This window comes from Pleuronectes platessa, chromosome 21 (genome assembly GCF_947347685.1).
Source record: "Pleuronectes platessa chromosome 21, fPlePla1.1, whole genome shotgun sequence".
NCBI lineage: Eukaryota > Metazoa > Chordata > Actinopteri > Pleuronectiformes > Pleuronectidae > Pleuronectes > Pleuronectes platessa.
The window spans coordinates 72,632-92,798 of NC_070646.1; the positions used below are offsets into that span (position 1 = coordinate 72,632).

The 20,167-nt window shown below is 39.2% G+C and overlaps 2 protein-coding genes across 2 annotated transcripts; both read right to left on the reverse strand.

Moving 5' to 3' along the window:
• Nucleotides 1-1,036: 1,036 nt before the first annotated feature.
• si:ch1073-416j23.1 (rac GTPase-activating protein 1) lies at nucleotides 1,037-9,340 on the reverse strand. The gene is made up of 17 exons (XM_053413996.1): nucleotides 9,243-9,340; nucleotides 8,906-8,994; nucleotides 8,214-8,416; nucleotides 7,707-7,850; nucleotides 7,535-7,624; nucleotides 7,202-7,255; nucleotides 7,010-7,108; nucleotides 6,629-6,764; nucleotides 6,163-6,287; nucleotides 5,915-6,073; nucleotides 5,397-5,492; nucleotides 4,434-4,632; nucleotides 3,894-3,999; nucleotides 3,144-3,276; nucleotides 2,852-2,972; nucleotides 1,477-1,579; nucleotides 1,037-1,155 (listed from the first exon to the last, which is right to left on the reverse strand). Exons 2-17 carry the CDS (start codon nucleotides 8,979-8,981, stop codon nucleotides 1,110-1,112), a joined length of 1,890 nt encoding a protein of 629 aa, XP_053269971.1. The 5' UTR covers nucleotides 8,982-8,994; nucleotides 9,243-9,340; the 3' UTR covers nucleotides 1,037-1,109.
• Nucleotides 9,341-9,827: 487 nt separating this feature from the next.
• On the reverse strand, nucleotides 9,828-18,100 carry dpysl4 (dihydropyrimidinase like 4). The gene is made up of 15 exons (XM_053414498.1): nucleotides 17,987-18,100; nucleotides 17,268-17,356; nucleotides 16,996-17,180; nucleotides 16,694-16,858; nucleotides 16,229-16,290; nucleotides 16,007-16,087; nucleotides 15,810-15,878; nucleotides 15,180-15,300; nucleotides 14,237-14,393; nucleotides 13,018-13,159; nucleotides 12,756-12,840; nucleotides 12,546-12,631; nucleotides 12,287-12,466; nucleotides 11,911-12,076; nucleotides 9,828-11,752 (listed from the first exon to the last, which is right to left on the reverse strand). The coding sequence occupies exons 1-15, from the start codon at nucleotides 18,020-18,022 to the stop codon at nucleotides 11,661-11,663; spliced, it is 1,716 nt and encodes a 571-aa protein (XP_053270473.1). The 5' UTR covers nucleotides 18,023-18,100; the 3' UTR covers nucleotides 9,828-11,660.
• Between the last annotated feature and the right edge of the window lie 2,067 nt (nucleotides 18,101-20,167).

Here is a 20,167-nt window from a genome sequence, read left to right on the forward strand (position 1 = left end):
AAGACAGAATTAATCCAGGTGAACTTCAGGTTGTACAGTTCCACCAGGACTCTTCATGTCACATTGGTACACTTACCTATGAAGGCTGTGTGCTGAAGTGGATCCATTCATTCATTCTTGGTCAATAATTGATAAGAATAAGAGTCTGATTTCGCCTGTGCTCTTTGCTCTTTGTACATGCCACATCAGGTGAAGTGTATGGTGAGTCCATCTGCAGATGAAGGAATTCAACTTACAGGAAGACAATTGTGTAACTCTGTCCTTGACTTTGTAGAAATGTCCACGACATCGACAAATAACTTCAATTCTTAAGGTCAAATACTTGTTCTTTATTTCAAACTTTTAACCTAAATAACATGGAGTTAATTTTATTTTTAATAGTTTACATTTTCTTCAATTCAAAGTCCACAGACACTTTGAGGACCCTGTGTCACACCTAAAACAAAACCAGGGGTACAACATACAAATATGCACACATTACAATTCATGTTCATGTTGTAGCTTATATGACAATTACTGTAGTAAAGAAACAAAAAATAATAGTTTTCTGGTCTGTCTCAGGCCACCAGTCGTATTCATGATCATGATCAACAACAGGTAATAATATTAGTCACTCAAGTTTATTCTCAAAAGTTCATTCAGAATTTTGACTGACTAAATCCTTAACTGTGCAAAGCAACACAACAGTTTTTCTAGCTATCAAACAGGGTTAAAACTTTGTGAGAATATTCAAGACCAGTTCTTTTTATTCCCCAGTGAACGATGACAAACAGACGAGTCTCAGACTCTGCATAAAAAACTCGACAAGTTTCTTTTCCTCGACAGTAACCATTTGTTTGGTTCTGACACATTTTCTATTTAGACCAAAAACAGATGATTATGAACATTATCAATGGACAATTCTACTAAATTCTGTTTATACACACTATCATTAAATAAACATGAATCTTAATACAATAACAATGTGTCTGTGACACAGACAATTGTAACAATGTGTCTGTGACACATTGTTATTGCATTAAGTTTCAGGTTCATGGGTTCCAGTACATATAGTTTGAAATATAAAGCGTTTAAAGGCTGAAGTGGGTCCGATTTCACAGGTGATTGGATCAATTGGGTGAAGTGAAGAACTTCCTTCCTGCTGGAACCAGACCACTGACATAAGAAACAAAAACACAAAATAGACAAAATGTAAACTTCAGTCACTACTACAGTGATGTGACAGGGTCATTTGGATAACTATTTTATTTGTATTCAAATTTACATCGCCTATAAAAAAACATTTAATATAGATATACAAGTTCTCGTAATTTTTTTCACAATTTTGTCAGGTGATTAGATATTATCACCAGGACAAGTTATTCAGTTATACAGTATATGTTTTGTTTAAACATTAAGCAGTGGAATTAAAGTTTGATAAACTGATTACTGAAAAGTTAGGCTTAGCGTCCTGTATCTGGTGTGTCGTGGTCTTACGTGTTAGTTAATGCGTTTCTGATCCTTCCTCTCACAGATCCTCTGCTTTCACTTTTATAGTAACTGTTCAACTCTGGAGACGTCAACGGTTGAAACAATGGACCTGAAGAATGAAGTTATGAATGAAAACATGGCGATAGACGTGTGTTCAATGTTTGCTCAAGATCACACTGACTTTGTGTAAAAGCTGAACATGACATGGTCAACTGTATTCTCTGGACATATTCAAAATAAAGGACGTTATGTCAAACGACACATTCCTGTGGCCCTTTTTTTGGAAAGTTAAAATCATCTCCCTTCCTAACCACTATTCCTTGACCCCGATGGAATACGTTACAAGGTCAAGGAAAGATGTCAAGGACAAGCAGTAAGGAGTTCGGAAAGGTGAACCAGGTGTGCATCAATCGGACTCCACTTACATTCTGATTTTTTTTCCTTTTTTAAAAACAACTGATTTATAACTGAAGATCTAAAAAAAATGTACGAGGTGCTTCTCGCTGACAGCTCTAATAAAATTCCGAGGCAAAAACAAAATGACAAGTCCTGAAAAAAGATGTATTCAATTCATAGAGGAAACCTCCCAGAGAAGTGGAGGAAAATTGGATTTTGTTCATTCGAATCAGGATGGAAATAACTTTACATTTTGATTTATTTCTGACTTCTTGTTCACTGACAAACAGGAAGTCATGTCACACGATACATCACTGCGTGTGCCCCCGTAATGCTGCTTCCAGACAAATCGGATGTTGGAATTTTCCAACCTCCTCAAAAAAGTGCAATGGACAAAGATGTACTTGTAAACTTGAGGAAAATGTATCTACCCACGACTTCAGGGAACAGCAGTTGTTTGACGTCACAAAACATTCAGAGATTTAATATTGTAGCTGAGGCCGTCCACCCTTTGTTGACCTCTTGTTTTCTCGTTTGTGAGATTGAGTGACAGCGCGTGATGTCTTACTCTAATGTACTGGAATGTGTTTCCAAGTAAAAAAAAGTATAAAAAAAATAAAATGCCGTTGTCTCCCTGGTTCTCTTTGTTTCTGTATGAACGGACGCACTGGTCACAGTGGAATTGTCCCATCATGAGCCAAATAAACATCAGCTTCTCAAGGTCAGACATGTTTGTTTATGTTGGACGTCATGCCATTACCAAGCATTGGAAGTCGGAACTTGGAGGTTTCAAGTCAGAAAATCCAACATTCGAGTTGTCTAGAACTCAGCATAACTTAGAAACAGGAAGTGATGTCAGACACTGTATATGTCTTTCAGTAAAACAGATTAAACTGTGATTTGAACACACGACACAAACTGAACTGTATGAACCGATGATTTTATTACCTCTCCGTCAGTGACCCTCTAACATGTTTTAACTCACCGTGTCCATGTTCCTGACCGTGAGTCTTATTGGTGGAGGATAAGGACGACATTTGATCTGAACGAACAGCCAGGACACGCCTCCAGTAATCTTCAGGAAGAGACAAGAGTCGACAAATAACCTGTGAGAAATGATGTGCACGATGAATTCACACAGTCATGTACATACAGGTTAATTCTGTCTTTCAGGTCAGGCAAAAAAATTTGAATGATGATTGTTTACATGTGATTTTCATCTTATCTAATTTTGTTTGTGAGTGCAATTTGAATTTGAGGTGAAAGTGAAAACTGACCTTCGGTTGAGTGTTTGTGTCTCTCATGATCGTCGTGGGCGAAGGTTCAGATATCCCATGACCAACTATAGTTGGTCCAAAGACTCTCGCCAGATTATTCTGATCCATCTGACACTGAGGGCTCTTTATCACTCTGAAAATTAAAAAAACACAAGCCAAATTAAAAAGAAATTTAACTTACTACTTTTGTGAAATAATCAATACTTTATCACTGTAAATCCTTTCCTGCTAAAGAAAAAGTTTTGTAAAGATCTGTTCAGTTCAAACTGTTGATTGAGTTCCTCACGGTTCTGTTCTCAGTCTGCTTTTATTCTGTATATATATGAATAATTTATACACTAATTATCTAATTATGCTAGCTCCCATTTCCCAGCATGCATCGTGAAGGTAAAGATGTTCAACAAGGTAGTTTGAACATATTTGTTTTGTAAAACAAAGACAAATATTTTTTTCCCACCATTTATAAAAATCTGCAGCAGTTTAGGTTTTGATCAATAAACCTTTATATTCTAAATTAAAACTTGGATTAGTTTTTACGGCTCTTCTGCTCCACATACAATGACAACTAAATATTGAAGAGTATAAAATGTATTCATTTTAAAAGGAGAAATTATTATTTCATGAATTTGACTGTTTTTCTTGAATCAACTCGACACATGTGCTACATTGTGGTAAATGAAACTGAAAGCACTGTCGATATGTCACGTACCAACAAGAAGAAACCGAAAACTGTTCGCTGGAAGTTCTTACTTGTGTAAGTGAAGCATAAGGTAAGCCAGAGTGTCTCTGTTGGGTTTGGGTAGTTCTGCTATGGTCTGATAAAAGATGGCTGAGCTGTTGTCTTCATCAGACAGCTCTGAAACACAGTGATGAAGAAGAGCTTATCTCACATCAGCTGGAAATAACATTAATAACTTCTTTTGTGTAGCACTTTTAATACAAACAACCAAGTGCTTTACAACAATTCACTAACGAAAGTCACAAACAATCACATTAAACGGGGTAGATAAATACTTAAAACTTAACTTAAATAAAAACTAATTTAAATTACAGAGAATGTTTTGTATTTAAAAAAAATATTAAGCTACGACTAAGGTTAAAGATATTTGTTAATTATATTAATGCATATGAATATATTATTGCATGAATACATTTTAGTCTGGATCTCACAATGCTGCAAATTAGATTTCAAACACTGTGCCGGAAATATATTTAATATTGATATTTGTGTGTGTTGATCTCATTGATTTTATCATTGTCAGAGCATGTGGAAATATTCCGTGTTCATACCTGAAGCCTCCATGAAGATGCGGTGCAGTTTGAACGTCACCAGAGGTTCGTTTAGTTTCCTCAGAAAGTCTTTGAGAAGTCCACAAACAACATGGACGTCATGAATGTGACTGAGCATGAGCGACGTTTTCCCCTGAATGAAGCGATCTCTGAGATCCTTCACCACACGGCCGCCGCCAGGGACACGGTACAGACCCCGCTGCAGACAGGGAGTGAGAGAGATGTCGAGTTTTAAACCATCATATTTACAATCTACAAAAACGTGATAAATGACATTCATACATTTCATGGTCAGTGAAAAACTGGAGAAACAAGACTATAAAGGAATCACGTGTCCATAGCCCAGCTGTGGTCTGTGACAGAGCAGAGATCCTCTGTCCCCACATCAGCTTGAAACTCTCCAGGTCACAAGCTCTATAAAAACTGTAATCTATTAAAAGTCTGAATTTCACCAACAAGTGAACCGCACCAATGTTAAGTTCTTCTTCCACTTTTCTTTTCCGGCTCACATACCCCACCATCTTTGCCTGAGCTATAACCAAGTTTAAAAGCTGTCCCTTGTGTTTTCTCTGGCGAGGGTAATTAAAACCACAAATAAAAGCCTGCTTTGTGAAAACTCGACAATTCAGTTAAAAATAGATAGAGAGACACAAATAGAAGAACCAGTCATTGCATATTAGGTTATAAACCACAAGTAAAACATTTCATGGTTTCAAAGCGAAAACCACTAAGTGAATATGTCCACTTTTTAATTAAGGGTGAGGTTTAACTCACCAGTTTCCAAGCATCATGTAAACCTGCCCCACAGATCCTACTTACCCCCGAGACCAACGTCAATACACACTGGTGGAAACAACCCCAACCCGCTTTTGTCCACAGAGCAGGCAAAATTAATGAAAATGAAAAGTTCAATGTAGGGGCTTTAATCTGATTTAATCTACAATTTGAATAACATTAACTCACCTCCTGCAGGCCCCGCCTTTCAATCTCTGTCACACACTCTTGGATTAACCGAGGGATTCTGGGATGAGTCATCGGAGCAAAACTTTCCAATGAATCCTGAAAAAAGTTTCTTTAGTTTTTTGATTCAGTTGTAGGCCTGGAATTATTTGGAACGTTAATCTGGAGGTTTAATCCAGATATTGATCCTCCAGATTCTAGTCTAGACATTAATCTGGGGGTTTACACCGACACATTAATACGGATGTTTTATCTATAGGTTTAACCTGGAGGTCTAATCTGAAGGTTTAATCTGGAGCCTTATTGTGGAGTGTTAACAGGGAGGTTAATTCTAGAGGTTTGATCTGGAGATTGATTCTGCAGGTTTAAATCTTGAGGTATAATGTCAAACTTTAAATCAGATAATCTGTGAAACTCATCACAGCAAAAATTCTGTCCCTCTCTCCGGTTCATCTTGTCTGAATGTGGCTCAAATCCGTTTGGGTTAATCCTAACGTGGTAGAAATATAAAACTGACAAACCATCGGAGCTGAAGCTCCAGCGGCAGTGGCCGAGCAGCCATTAATGAATTTCTGTTTGCACTCTGGATGAGCGACCAGGCGACAGTTTCTACACTTCACAGCCATCTTCCCAAAGCGGATCCTCTTACCACACGGCGAGCAGGTCTCCGGTCGGATCACCTGCAGGGTTAGGAGGGTGAATCACAGCAGCAGGTCAGGGATGGTGGCTCAGTGAGGTCGATGTTCATCGTGCATCTTAGGGATTTTACCGTTTTAGAAAGAAAAACATGTTTCTGGGTTTTTTCAGCTCTGTAGATGTGAAGTGAAGTGACTAACGAACGATCTTCAGATTCAGGCTCCGTCTCTTCAGATGGAAACCACACCGATGTTTGATCTGACAAATAATCAACACATCAGTTTTTATTCATCGTTATATATTATAGTTATTATTGTCACTTCCAACTTTCTTCATAAAAAAAAGAACCTTCATCAACTATCAGAAAAATAATAGAAATCCTATCAATTATGTTTTTATTTTTCAAGTATTTCCTTTTATGAATAAAAAAGTTAATCTACATATATGCTTGATTTTAGTTATTTGTTCTTCAACGCACTGATGAAAAAATGACTATAAATCCTGGCTGAGACTAAATAATGCATTGGGAAGGTGAATTGACTGATATGAACATTCATAATAAAACATAAATAATATTATGATAAAAAGATTCAATTCACCTCCAACCACTGAACATTCCTGACTGTCGCTCTGTGCTGGACGTTCAGGAGATTCCTGAGTGATTCCTACGACCATGTGAATCTGACCTCGAGTGTCCGGAGTCGTCAGCGACGCCTTCACGATCGTCTCGACCTGCTGAGTCACACAAATACTCACCTTCACACTTTTAATGTCAACATTTAAAATACAAACAACTGAACGGAACAACTTCTCCACATGTTCTGATTCAACATTCAGTTCTCAGTGTTTTTATCTCCTTCTGTTTTCTATGAAGTATCTTCTGTGCTAAATATCTATAAATACATCTGTTAGATCTTAAATTTATTGGTAAATGATGGATTATCAAATTAACCATCAAGTAATTGTATTGATCCGTTCACCTTCTCTAAAGTATTTCTCTCCAGGAGCTCTGAGGACACGTTATTGCCTCTTCCTCGCTTAACAACAGTGACGCCGACACCAGGTCCCATCGAGGAGCGCTGCAGAGAACCAAGAGAACATCAAGTGTCAGATGGTCTGGCATCAGGGGACGTCTCCAGGGGACATCAGGGGACGTCTAGGGACTGACTCACCCTTTTTTCTCTGACTCGAGATCTTAGAGGTTTAATCACAGTCGAGTCCAAATCCTAAAAAATATTAAAACAAACTTTATTAAAATATTAAAATCAGGAAACAGATTTTTAACTGTACAGAATTTATATACAAACAGAATTTATCTGCATCGATAAACGAGGAAGTTCACACAATTTTTTCTTACATGAACTCATCTTAAAGTTTTTTTTTAATCTTTTAATAGCAACAGCTATTTTAAATACAAACGCCCAATTTGAATAAAAAAAATTCAATCTTAACTTTCAAACTTGATCACATCATTTCCTGTCATGTGTTGAAATACATGTTCGTACCACGTCATCATCAGTCCGGTCGTAGCTGATGTCAGAGTGAGACAAGAAGGACGACTCGTCAATCACTGACAACCTGAAGAGACAAATCCACTCATTATTAGGAACATCGATCAAAACTACTAAGGAATTGTTTCCCTCTTCCCTTTGTCTCATCTTTAATATTTGAGTGAACTTTCCGTTTGCTGCTCCGCTGCTGAGTCACGTTTCCTCCTCTGTGCTCGAACGCTGCTAACAGAGATTTCTGCTCATCGTTCAGACACGAACTGGATTTACTGTCGTGGACCAGGATGTCGCACATGAGCTGCATCTGCCGCTGCTGTGAACCAGAGATTAGAACAAACCCCATTAAACAAATTAGTTTAAATGAGATCATATTAGATCAGAATAAATCAGATTTGATTTCACTAGATTAGATCAAATAACAACGGATATGATCATTGATTTAAGACTATTGACTTTTGTTTCCTTTTTGAATTTTGGATTGCTGTACCCTGTCTGCATCACAAATTTACCTTTGGGTTCTAATAAAGAAACCTTGAAATAAGATTAAATCAGATCAGGATAACATCTTGACAATTCTCTAAGTCTGACTGTTGTCCTGACGAAATGTTAAATAAGTTTGTCCTCCTCCTCTGACACAACGTTCAACATTCATCTTTAATCTTGAAGATGAGCTCACCAGGTACTGGTAGTCAGCCTCCATCTTGTAACGTTTCTTCATCTCCACATCCAGTTGATTACGAGCGTGTTTTAGTTTCACCTCCAGAGCAGCTTTGGCCACATCCGACTTCACCAGCAGCTCTTTGTATTTCTTCAGCTCCACCTCAGCCAACATCCATCGCTTCTTCACTGCTTCAAAGTTCCTCACCACTTCAACCATCTCTGGGAAAAAAGAACATCTCCATCATCACTGTCAATTCATCTGCCTCTTCTTCATCACATCAGATCCTCACCGCTTCATCCCGCTGAGACAAGAGACACCAACTTCTATTACTCTCACTATTATTATTATTAAAATCAAACAGTGAACAGATTAAAGAAAAAAAGTCAAAGAAGATGACAAGAAATGTTTTCCTTGTGAGTGGTATTTAGCTGCAACATGACACTTAGCCACTAGGTGTCACTACATTCTACACACTGAACCTGTAAAATCTGTTTTTATTTATTCACTTTAGGAATCGACTCATCTCTTGTTTGTTTAAAACATGATTTAAAATTGTATTGGTTTCATTCAAATATGTTTTAAACAACAAGTTCTTCTGAACCACAGAAATAAACCCAGCTGAACTTGTTAAACTGGTTGAGCTGGTTTATACCGGATTAAATTGGTTAAATGTGTGTGAACAGTTTTAACGTTGTCATGAACCAGACCCATGTTTTCCTCCATGTTGATCCTCTGGAGACAAAGAGCAAGAAGCTCCTCCACGATGACCCGAGACTCCCCCATCACCACCTGAGGTCTAATCAATACACAGTGATAATCAATACATGGTGAGCATATAAATATCTGATAATCAGACAGGAAAGCTTTAAACTAAAAAACATTCTGAGGTGCCACACCCTGACCTCTGACCTCATGACCTCTGACCCTCTTGCAATTTAATAAACAACAGACAAAGAACAGTAACAAAACGATAAATCAACCAACAAACAACAAGCAAAGAGAAAAAGACAACAACAAACTAACTTGAACAAAGAAGAGACTCACATGTCGTCAGGTTCTGTTTCAGCCAATCGCAGAAAAATGAATGAATGAAAGTTTAAACAGCAGCTGCTATTCTCCTTAAATCAGTGACCATGTGATTGTTTATTCTTGTTTATAGCATTGTGCAACCATTGGTTGGTGCATTACTGCCACCTTCTGTTCTGGAGTATGCATGATAAAATAAAAGTTTAAATAAATATTTACAAATCCAGTTCCTGTTTACAGTATTAGTAAATAATTTACGTTAAACTTTTCTATCGTCTTCATAAAAATGTTATTATTTTAGAGTAAAAAAATATGTGAGATTCTATAGCCGGGAATCAAACTCTTGAGCTGAAGTTTTGTGCATGCTACAATAATTCAGTTGCTTGTTCTCTGAGTCAAATTGTATTTTTCAATCTGCTCAATATTTAGTTTAAATTGAATTCATGAAATAACTCGTTTCTATGATGTAATAGAAATTCTAAAAATAAACCTGAAAAGCGCAAACATTTCAATCAGAGAAGATGCAGAACTAACAATGAACGTGGATTATTCCTTAATGAATCAACACAGATACTTGATAAAAACAGACGTGTCACTCTGAGGGTTTTTCTCTCCTTTATTCATGCAACTCTCATCACAAATGGAAGTCGTTTCACAATCACTACACAATAGATACAGAGCAGTCACCATAGTAACCCCTCTTTACATACACAACAACACATATGCACATGATCAGTTTAAAGAGTGTGTGTGTTCTCCATGTTGGCTTCAGTGTATCTTCGAGGACAGAAAAACATCAGCCTGCAGGAAGTCATCCGCCGTGTTGGAGCCACATCTGTAATCCAGCTGTTCCCATGTTTCAATTCTAATCCAGCTGTTCCCATTTCATCTCTAATCCAGATGTTCCTGTTTCCTCTAATCCAGCTGTTCTCGTGTTCAAACATCTTCTGAACATCTCCTGGAAAGAAGAACAGGATTTACAGAAAGGTTGATCACTGATGCTAAAGCTGCAGGATATAAACACTGTAGAAAATTACAAAATGATCATGTTATAAAATGAAGTATTCAACTAATCAAACACACTGTAAAAAAAAATCCCTTCAGAGGTCAAAGAAGTAGGTCAGGGTTAAGAGGTCAACATCGAACAATAGCAATGGTCTGCAGTCAATAGTTACTTTAGTAACTTCAACCACAGTTAAACTGTGTGGATTGTGGGGGGGTGAGGATATTAGTTTGTTTTGGATTCTTCTGGGGGTGGAGTCATTATATGATGTCACGTTTTAATAATAAAGGGGTGTGGCCTAGAAGGGATTTCTATTGACAGTAGCAAGTATCAATGGATTAATTAGCACCATTTACAGTCACATGATGTCTAACGTAATTAAAACTAATCAGTTCAATAAAAATAAATATGTACTGGGTTCACCCTGTTGGGACAAAGAACCTGGAGTCAGTCCACCCAGTAGAGACAGTGACAGGACTGAGGAGGCCACCACAAAGGATTCTAAAAGTCTCACAGTGAAATAATTAAACTAAAACAACAGAAATGAGACTGAAACATTCTGAAACAGCCACTGCAGGCTACAGAGTATCACACTTTAATAATAATAAACAAAAATGAAATTATAAATCCACAATGTCAAACTGTTCTGATGATTTTTCTGAAGATGAAGTTAAATAAACTAAAAAAGAATGTTCAGGAATATTCATGGTTTTGACTTCTAATAATAACATTACTTATACTAATATTAATACTAATATAACAGTTACTGTCTAACTCTAACCCAAGATGAGAGGAAGCTTGTTAGAGTTCTCATTTAAAGACATGTATCAAAAAAGTACATGTCTGAAGGATTAGGGCGTAGTTCTAGTTGTATGATATAATACTAGCTGTAGGATGTAGAACTAAATGTATGATATCGTACAGATGTAATGTGAAGTACTAGTTCTAGGTTGTTTTACTCGTTGTAGGGTGTAGTACTAGTTGTATGATATAGTACTAGCTGTAGACTGTAGTTCAAACAGTCAATTGTAGTATTTGTTGTAGGGTGTTGTACTACTTGCAAGGTGTAGTACTAGTTGTAGGTTGTATAGATCATTGTCAGATTTAGTACTAGCTGTAATGTATGGTATTAGTTGTAGGGTGTAGTACTGGTTGAAGATTGTAGTATTTTTTGTTATGGTGTAGTACTAGTTGCAGGGTCTATTAGTAGGGTGAAGCACTAATCATAGGGTCTTGTAGTAATTGTACTATCAACTGGTTCCACATCAACATAGGTATTTTATAGGTAAACTGAAGTGCGTGGCCGGGCAAGCAGGTGTGTCTTAAAGAAATATCCACGCACTTCAGAGAACCAATGTCACTGAGGCCCAGTTGTAAGATTTGTAAGGTTGCAGTAGGTCTAGTTTTATCTTGCAGTAAGTGTTGTTGTTGTTTCAAGATAAAGATGTGATGTTGGATCGTCCACCAGGAGGCGCCACAATCCTCTGAGCAGAGCGACGAGGTATGTGGTCGTCAATCTGAGCACCTGGAAGAGAAGAATTGATGTTGTTCAAAATTCATCAACTATCATACTCGACGGTTAATGTAAAAACTGTAAATTAAATTTCCCGAATGCACCTCAGGGTCAATCACTTTAGTTTGATCAGATTACTGATGGACACACTGCAGACGTGTTCCTCCTACCAGATAACGTGAATCCTGACTGGTGGAGTTTTCGGGGGCCAGCCTGGGGTTTTGGACCGATGGGCCCTCTGCTGGACGGAGTGTGCGGGACAGATTTAGTCATGCTGATGACATCATGGACTGGACCATCATAGCTTCCACGGGGAACACCGCGAGCCTCTGCCATCTGAGACAAAGAGAGAAAAACTGAAAGAACTACCTGATGAATCAGTTGACTGACAAGGCCATTCACTAGTTATCTGGTTAACCACCTGACCAGCTGCTTAGGTTGGTTAACTTGGTCAGTAGTTCTCAATCTTTTCAATTCACGACCAACCAGCTGGTGCACGCAGCCCCTTGAGAATCACTGAACTACAGTATATACTTAGTTGCTTGCCTTGCTGCGGGCTCTGATCCTCTTGTAAACAAAGTCAGGGAAAGCCTTCCTGGGGACGAAGCGTCCAGAACCTTCGGTCACGTTAAGTTTTCCATCCTCAAGAACAACTCGACCTCCACTGATCACCACAGACGCCACGCCGCGAAACTCCAAACCTTCCAGGATGTTCACCTCCACTGTCTGCACACACAGGCAACATGTGAGGGGAGGATCACTTTATCGTGACTGATCGTTATTGTGATCATACTGATTTTGTTACCAGGTTGTGAGTCTTTGCAGAAACAGTTTGTGTCTCCTTCGGGTTCCAGACGACAATGTCAGCATCAGAACCTACAGCGATGCGTCCTGAACACACAGGTGCACCAGTACGAGTTAAGTCAACATCTCATCCTGAATAAAAAGGTTTAAAGTGAAACAGTCAAAACAAACATCATTAGCGTCTCAAAATTGTAACTGACAAATGCAATACCTTTTTTTGGGTACATGTTGAAGAGTTTAGCTGCGTTGGTGCTGGTAACTGCAACAAACTCATTTTCATCCATCTTCCCTGTCGACTGCAGAGACACAACTCACGTCAAATGTTTCATGTTTGATGATTTGTTGGTTATGAGTGAAATTTCATTCAAAAAAGTTCAAATAGGAAAACTTTATGATCATGAGCAGAGGAAAGATTTAACCTGTCTGTATATGGGTCAGCGAAGGAGCAAAGGTCAAAGGTCAACTTGTCTTACCACAGCTCTGTCCCAGACCACTGACATCCTCTCCTCAATCCCATTGGTTCCCTCTGGAATCAAAGTGAAGTTGTCTTTTCCGATGGCTTTCTGAGCCGTAGAGAAACTGGCATGAGCACTGGAGGTCACCTGGAGGTCACCGCTGACAACACATAAAACTTGTGTGAGGTTCACCTGCTGCATCTGGACTGCTGAGGTTTCAAAACGACAGCTACTTCATTGTAACACAAGTTAAGTGTGTTGATTGAGACACTCGACACGCTAAATTCTAATAGAATGAAAGAAAGTTGTAAACAGAACCTTCATTACTGATAATTGATGGAAGAAATCAGAAGAAGCTCAGATTGACCTTCATCAATTTATTTGCTGAACCACCTTTAACTCCCAGGAGGAACTCATAAGCTTCCTCACTTATGGATGCTTTTCTTTCATAGATCTGACTTTTGTCTCTTCATCCAAAACATCAACTTGTCCTCTAGCTTCAACTGATGTTTAATGTGGTTTTACTTTTAGTTAAGTGTTAAATTTGAAATCAGATCAGTTTAACTTTGTTACCAGACTATGTACAGCAGGTTTAGTTGTTCTAAACACTTTTATCTAATCGTGTAACATGATTAATCGTCTAATCGTGTTCCTCCAGCTCCACTGTGAGGAACCTTCAGTTAGGACCAGGTGTTGTGACCCACATGTAAAACAAGTCTCTAGGACAGGTTTTTTCCACCTGCACAGTATTATGAACATTGGGAACATCATGTCTCAGAAGGAAGCTGAGAAACTCGTCCACTTGTTCCCTCTAGACTGGACCAGTGTAAGTCTTTATTATCAGGACGTCCCAGTGAGTCTGTGAGAAGCCTCCAGTTGGTCCAAGATGCTGACAGGAACTAGAAGAGATCATATCACTGCTCTGAGCTTCTCTGCACTGGCTCACTGTGAAACTCTGAATATCAACAACCAGCTCCTCACATATAAAGTCCTCAACATTCAAACCCTTCATATATCAAAGAGCTCATAACACTGTCCTGTCCTGATAGATCACTGCTCTCCCAAAACACAGGTTCTCTGGTGGTTCTAGAGTCTGTAAGAGTAGAACAGGAGGTAGAACCTTCAGCTGCCAGGCTCCTCTCCTGTGGAACCAGTCCTACCCCCAGTGGAGGCAGATCAGGTTGAATGATGCTAACCATCATACCCTAGCCCAATAAATAGATGGAGTTTTACTCACCAGGCCAGCAGAGAGGTCAAGTACTGTGGAGTTGTGGGGTCAGGGTTGATGGGCGGGCTCATGACAAAGGCAGCAGCTGTGGCCCAGTCTTTGGACCAATAGTGAGAGCCATCAGTGGCCAAGCTGGCTGTAATTGGTTCCCCATAAACCACGATACCTGAGGGCAGAAACATGAGACAAGACTTTGCGTTCACCCATGGAACATGTTGTTGTGTGTCCCTGCTGGAGTCTCACTTCCAGGTGGGACCCCCCCAACCAAGAGCTATTCAAAGACGAAAAATGAGAACCCATCTGTGCCTCTGCAACAACTATCTGGTGGCCTTGGTCCAAGAAGTTATATGGAGCCACAGGTCTTCTCCTTTGGGCCCCAAGTGACAGCAAGCGATGTGATTCAGACTGCGAGCAGACAAAGACCCAGACCAAGAAATGCTGAGCTCTGGCATCATTAACTGGTCCTGGAATGAAGAACATAACATCCCTGGTGGGGAAGAAGAACCGACTCGACATAGGTGAGCTCATCTTTTACTCATGGCACCAGGTCTGGAATCAAACTCCAGCATACACATTGTGCTCTTTAACTTTCTAGAGGCTTCAGTAGTGATACAAAGGAGCTGAGTAGTGTTGCCAAAAGTCAGAGGTCATAACAGCAACCAGAGAAACTAATGGTGAACGGGTGAAGTTGATAAGAGGTGAAGCGTTTCACCCAGACAACTTTTCTCTTTCATGCTGGAAGGTTCTGCAGGTTAAGGGTTAAAGGTCAGGGTTAACTCCCTCTAACCTTGACCAGGTGTGGATCATATTCATCTTGAGATGCTGGAAGCTTTAGAGGTCACAGACGGATTTTTAAAAGATTACAGAAAATTAAAACTGTTTCAATCCAAATGAAATCTGGAGCTAATCTGGATTAAAACACAGGATGAAAACAAGACGAGGATGATGTCACCTTTCTTTCTGGATTTTGCGATGACATCTGCTGCTGATTTGCTCATCACCTTGGTAACGTATAGTGGACAGTTGGCTTGTTTGGCGATGGTGATGGCTCGATAGACCGCCTCCGTCTCCACCTGAAACCAACACACCCTCTCTTAAGCCTCCTGGTGGACCTGCATGTGTGTGTATGCATATATATTATATGAAATATATACATATATATATATATATATATACATTAGGGCTGTCAAACGATTAAACATTTTAATCAGATTAATCCCCATTTTCTATGTCTTGTTGGGGGAACGGAAAGATAAATGACAGAGGGCGGATATATACATTTAAAAAAATAATTCTATGATGACAAGTCCAAATGACAGAAGATTGAAAAAAATAGAATGACGTTATTTCGATTTTTTTTGGTAAATATAGGATTTTTCTTTTCTTTTTTAAAATCATACACACAACAACAATCTGCGCATGCGTTAATGCGTAAAGGAAATGGGTTAATTACACAAATTAATCATCCTGCATTGATGCTTTAATTTTGACAGCCCTATTATATATATGCACATATATATATATATATATAAGAGAGGGAGAGAGAGAGAGAGAGAGAGAGAGAGAGAGAGAGAGAGAGAACCTCCTCAGGTTGAGATAAAACGTGTCCTTCTGGACCAGTGATGCCGAAAGTGAGAAGTTTCTTCTGTTCCTGAAACACGAAAAATCAAAGCACTTTAACACAATGTAACAAATATATTAAAATAAATAGAATTGAACCGACTCGTTCTCATTGCGACACTGAGAGAGTTCTTCTCTGATTAGTCAGAATGTGATTACCTCATCGATGATGTCACCATTTTCTGCGTGGACCTGGGCGATGGCTCCAAGAGTTCTGAGGACCCCGAACGCCTCGTAGAGCTGAAACCAAGACAACAGGGGAAGATTCCATTACTGGAATTAAACAACAACAAACAATAATTTTACTAAATTATTAGTACAATATTTTATCATATACTTTCATTAATAATATAATTGATAAAGTAATAACTATTAATCCACCTGAGAGTCGGAGCTTTGATATTTATCTTTGTACGTCATGAAGAAGAGGAAGGAGTTCACACCTGCAACACAAATACACAACAGTAAACTCACAACAGTAAATAAACAACAGCACTAGTTCATTTAAGTTACCTCTGCCAAGGAGGTTATGTTTTCACCTCCCACTGTTTCTTCAGCTAGTCAGTGCGTCAGTTAGTTTGATAGTTAGTTAGTTAGTTAGTTAAAATTGGGTTTGGCCTGAGAGAAAGTTTAAAACCGTCAATGTCAAACTTTATAATATTTGTATAGAACCTAGACTCAGTGTGTTAAGTGTGTAGTTTGTGTTGTTATTTAAATGAGTTATATATCTTCATCTTCCTGGTCATGTGATCTAGTCCACATGTTTTTCTGGTTGTGACTCAGAGCTGGACAGTAAATGTCTTAACCCATTAACCCATTAACCCATTAACCCTTTGACCCTTTGACCTTTATCTTTGACGAGCGTCTCCAGCTCCTCATAAAGTCCGTCGTGCCAGCGGGTGATGTCCAGGTGAAGAGAGAAGTCACAACACGCCCTCTGCTCTGCCGTCTCCTTCCACTGATCAAACGCTGACAGTAAACTAGTTCCCGGCTCCACCAGCACATGGTCGACTGTGAAGACAAACATCTGACTGTAACATGATCAATCAGTATTAATCAGTATTAATTAATACCAAAGGGGCCTTGAGATAATGTTTACTGTGATTTGACGCTATACAAACAAATTGAATTGAATATTGATGACTGACTGATGGTGGTGGTTCCCCCGGACACTGCGGCTTTAGTTCCCTGGTAGAAATCCCCCGTCGGGCTCAGGCCCTTCTGCGGAGCGAGGAGACTGGTGTTGGCGTCGACGCCCCCGGGGATCACCAGCTGACCGTAAGCGTCCACCGTCCTCACGTCAGACGGGACAATCAGGTTCTCCCCGATCTGTCTGATCAGGACACAGGAAGTGATGTCAGAGTGGGGTCACAGCCACACATCCATCGATCTAATAGTTATTGATATGAAAACATATTACTTGATGGTTCCCTCCTCCACGTAGACGTCCGCGTAGAAGGACTGGTCGTCATTGACAACCTTTCCTCCTTTGATGATCAGACGGTCGACCTGAAAAACAAAAAGCATTCTGGGTAAAAAAAACAGTCAGCACTTCTGAATATTACAAAGATAAAACATCTGAGAACAGATGAAATTTATTATTAAAAAGGGCAATGTTTCAATCATAATCTGAACCTGTGAATTATGAGAGAATTATCAATTATTTCATAGTTTCGGCTTAAAGATGAAATGAAATATGAAAAAAGATATTTTCAACATCAATTAAATTGTTTTCAAGGAAAATCAAGAGATTTTTATCTGAAACTAAGTTTTTTTGTATCACAGACAAGGTTCAGTTTTAATATCAGAACCGTCAGAAACGTGTAAATTCAGTTTTAATCTGATGATGACGTCTCAGTTGTGTTGACGGTCACGTGTATGGAAACCGGTCAAAAGGGGGCGTGGTTCACAGAGATGTTGTATCCTCAGTCAAACAGACAAAGCTGAAATGTCCCAGTCTTAAGCTTGAGAACCGAACTGAGCCGAGCCGAGCCGAACTGAACCGGGATCCGACCGGATGCTGCAGAGTGGACCGGGGCTGGATGAATGACAGCTGCAGCTGCAGCATCCTCCCTCACCGGCCCGATGACTCCGGTGACTCCGATGACTCCGGTGACTCCGGTGACTCCGGTGACTTACCGCGGCCCTCGCGCTGCTCTTCTTGTTCTGGAACATCCTGACCGATCTGTGATCAGCTGATTGATGCTCGCGCGGACACAGCCTGCTATTGTTTCCGTCTTCTCTGACGTCACGCTGCAGCCAGTATACACACCCTCGACTTCCGGTGAGGAGCTTCAAAATAAAGTCAACGAATGCTGCATTTAACGTATTCAGGTTCGTAAAACGTGCTTCTACCACAGACAGATTTTTTCCCATGACCTGAAGTTCGGACATGTGACATGTTAGGAACATGTCAAGTCATGTGGCGTTGGCGTGGGGGGTGGAACTGACTTCCCAGGGCCCCAAACAGGAGGGGAGCCCTTGAAAAGCCTGAATGTTTTCAAAGATAAAATCCTTATTAAGTACTTAATTAAAATGGCTGCAACTGGTTGTTTAAATCTATTTATTAGTATCCAGAAGTAGTGGAGGCTTCCTGGGGTCCCCTGTCTCACCCTATGGTCTCACCCCTACAAACAAATGGTCTAGTGTAAACACAATGGAAGTCAGTGAGTGACTGACTACTGGAGGAGTGATGTTCAATATGTCAGGAAAGAAAAGGTCTTTGAATCAGAAAAGAAAAAAGAAAAGAAAGAGAAAGAAAGCAAACAGGGCAGATTTCTTTCCACAGAAAGATGAGTCCATCATTACATCATCATTGTTCCCAGTTGTCTGATGTTCATGTAGCCCAGGCTTTAATTCTTCTTAACTGGGAGCTCATAGTAAAATAACAACTGAACAATGTGGACTCGAACCAGGAGGACATGTTATTTACTTTTTTACAAAGCGGAGCTACAGCTAAGTTTCTACAGAGGGTTTATTTTGAAGATGGCCATAAACATGCAGATGGCATTTTTAAGGTGTGTTTTATACTTGAGGAAATACCTGAATACATGTTAAATATTGTTCTTTTTAGCAAGATACTCGAAATGAACCTCATTTAAGTAAAGTAACAGTAGGCAAAAGTCTGCGAAAGGTGGATTGAAATTAAGTGACATTTTATATTTTCTTATTCTTAATTTGTATGTACTGTTTATTATTGACTACATTAACAAACACCACAGTTATTTATGCTTGAGGGACATCATGAATCAAGAGAGGAAGGGGGCCCACAGAGACTGCTTGTATATGGGGTCCAGAATCTTGTGCTACACCCCTGCATGTTCCTAACATGTTCCTTAAATGTGACATGTTCCTGACATGTTAAAAGTAACAACGAAAAATATAAATAGAATAGAATAAATTATTTTATCTTCAAATTGTTTATCCTTCTCTTAGTTACTTTGATAATTTGTTGTGGTCGGAGTTGGTTCTGCTCTGAAAGACGACGACAGAAACTGGAGTCAGTGAGAACACGAAGCTGATCATCTGACCTGGATTTCACAGCGTGATCAATGAAGCATAATAAACGAGTTCAGCTCCGAGACGTCTCGACCTCATTCTGTCTGAGTCACTTGGCTCCTCAATGAACCAATCAGGAGACAGAATCACAGCCTCCATATCCGTTTACAGAGAAAATGATTTGAGTCTGATTTCTGCCGAATACAAGAAACCCTAACCCCAACTTTACCCAAACCTATCTAACCTTATTCTTAACTAACCTTAAATCGAATTAGCCTTACCATTACCTAATTAAAACTTTACCTTAACTTTAACTAATCCTACCCTAAATGTAACCATATTTCATGTAAATGTGCTCAGTTCGCCACCAGGAGACCCTGTTCATCAACTTCAAATGTATCTAAATATGTTGATAAATGTACATATATATATATATATATATATGTATTTGCTGACCACTCAAAAGTTCACTTAACCTTCACACTGTCGCAGTAAGGGGCAATTTGTGGTTCAGTATCTTGCCAATGGACACTTCAGAACAATATATTGCTATATATATATATATATATGATATAAATAAATTATAAATTCATACAATGTATCAGCTTTGTTGCTTTAAACCTTAACCTTTACAATTAAATACATTTTTTGACAAGATTCAAAATTATAGAAATTCACAGACAAAAAATCATTAAATCAGAAGAGGTCATTTGAACCTGTCTCTTGCTGTAGTTTTCTTGGCTGTGTCTGGAGGGAAACACCACCGTCTGACCTTGTCCACCTTCTCCTCCGTCACCATCATCGGTCCGGCTTCGGACTCGG

Coding starts and splice junctions, on each gene's coding strand:
- si:ch1073-416j23.1 (XM_053413996.1), bottom strand. CDS start 8,981: ATGGGGGAGTCTCGGGTCATCGTGGAGGAGCTTCTTGCTCTTTGTCTC. Junction 5,493..5,914: donor CTGGAGCTTCAGCTCCGATG/GTTTGTCAGTTT, acceptor AACTTTTTTCAG/GATTCATTGGAAAGTTTTGC. Junction 1,580..2,851: donor CGGTCAGGAACATGGACACG/GTGAGTTAAAAC, acceptor TTCATTCTTCAG/GTCCATTGTTTCAACCGTTG.
- dpysl4 (XM_053414498.1), bottom strand. CDS start 18,022: ATGTTCCAGAACAAGAAGAGCAGCGCGAGGGCCGCG. Junction 17,181..17,267: donor GTGGAGGAGGGAACCATCAA/GTAATATGTTTT, acceptor TGTCCTGATCAG/ACAGATCGGGGAGAACCTGA. Junction 16,088..16,228: donor ATCAAAGCTCCGACTCTCAG/GTGGATTAATAG, acceptor TCTTGGTTTCAG/CTCTACGAGGCGTTCGGGGT.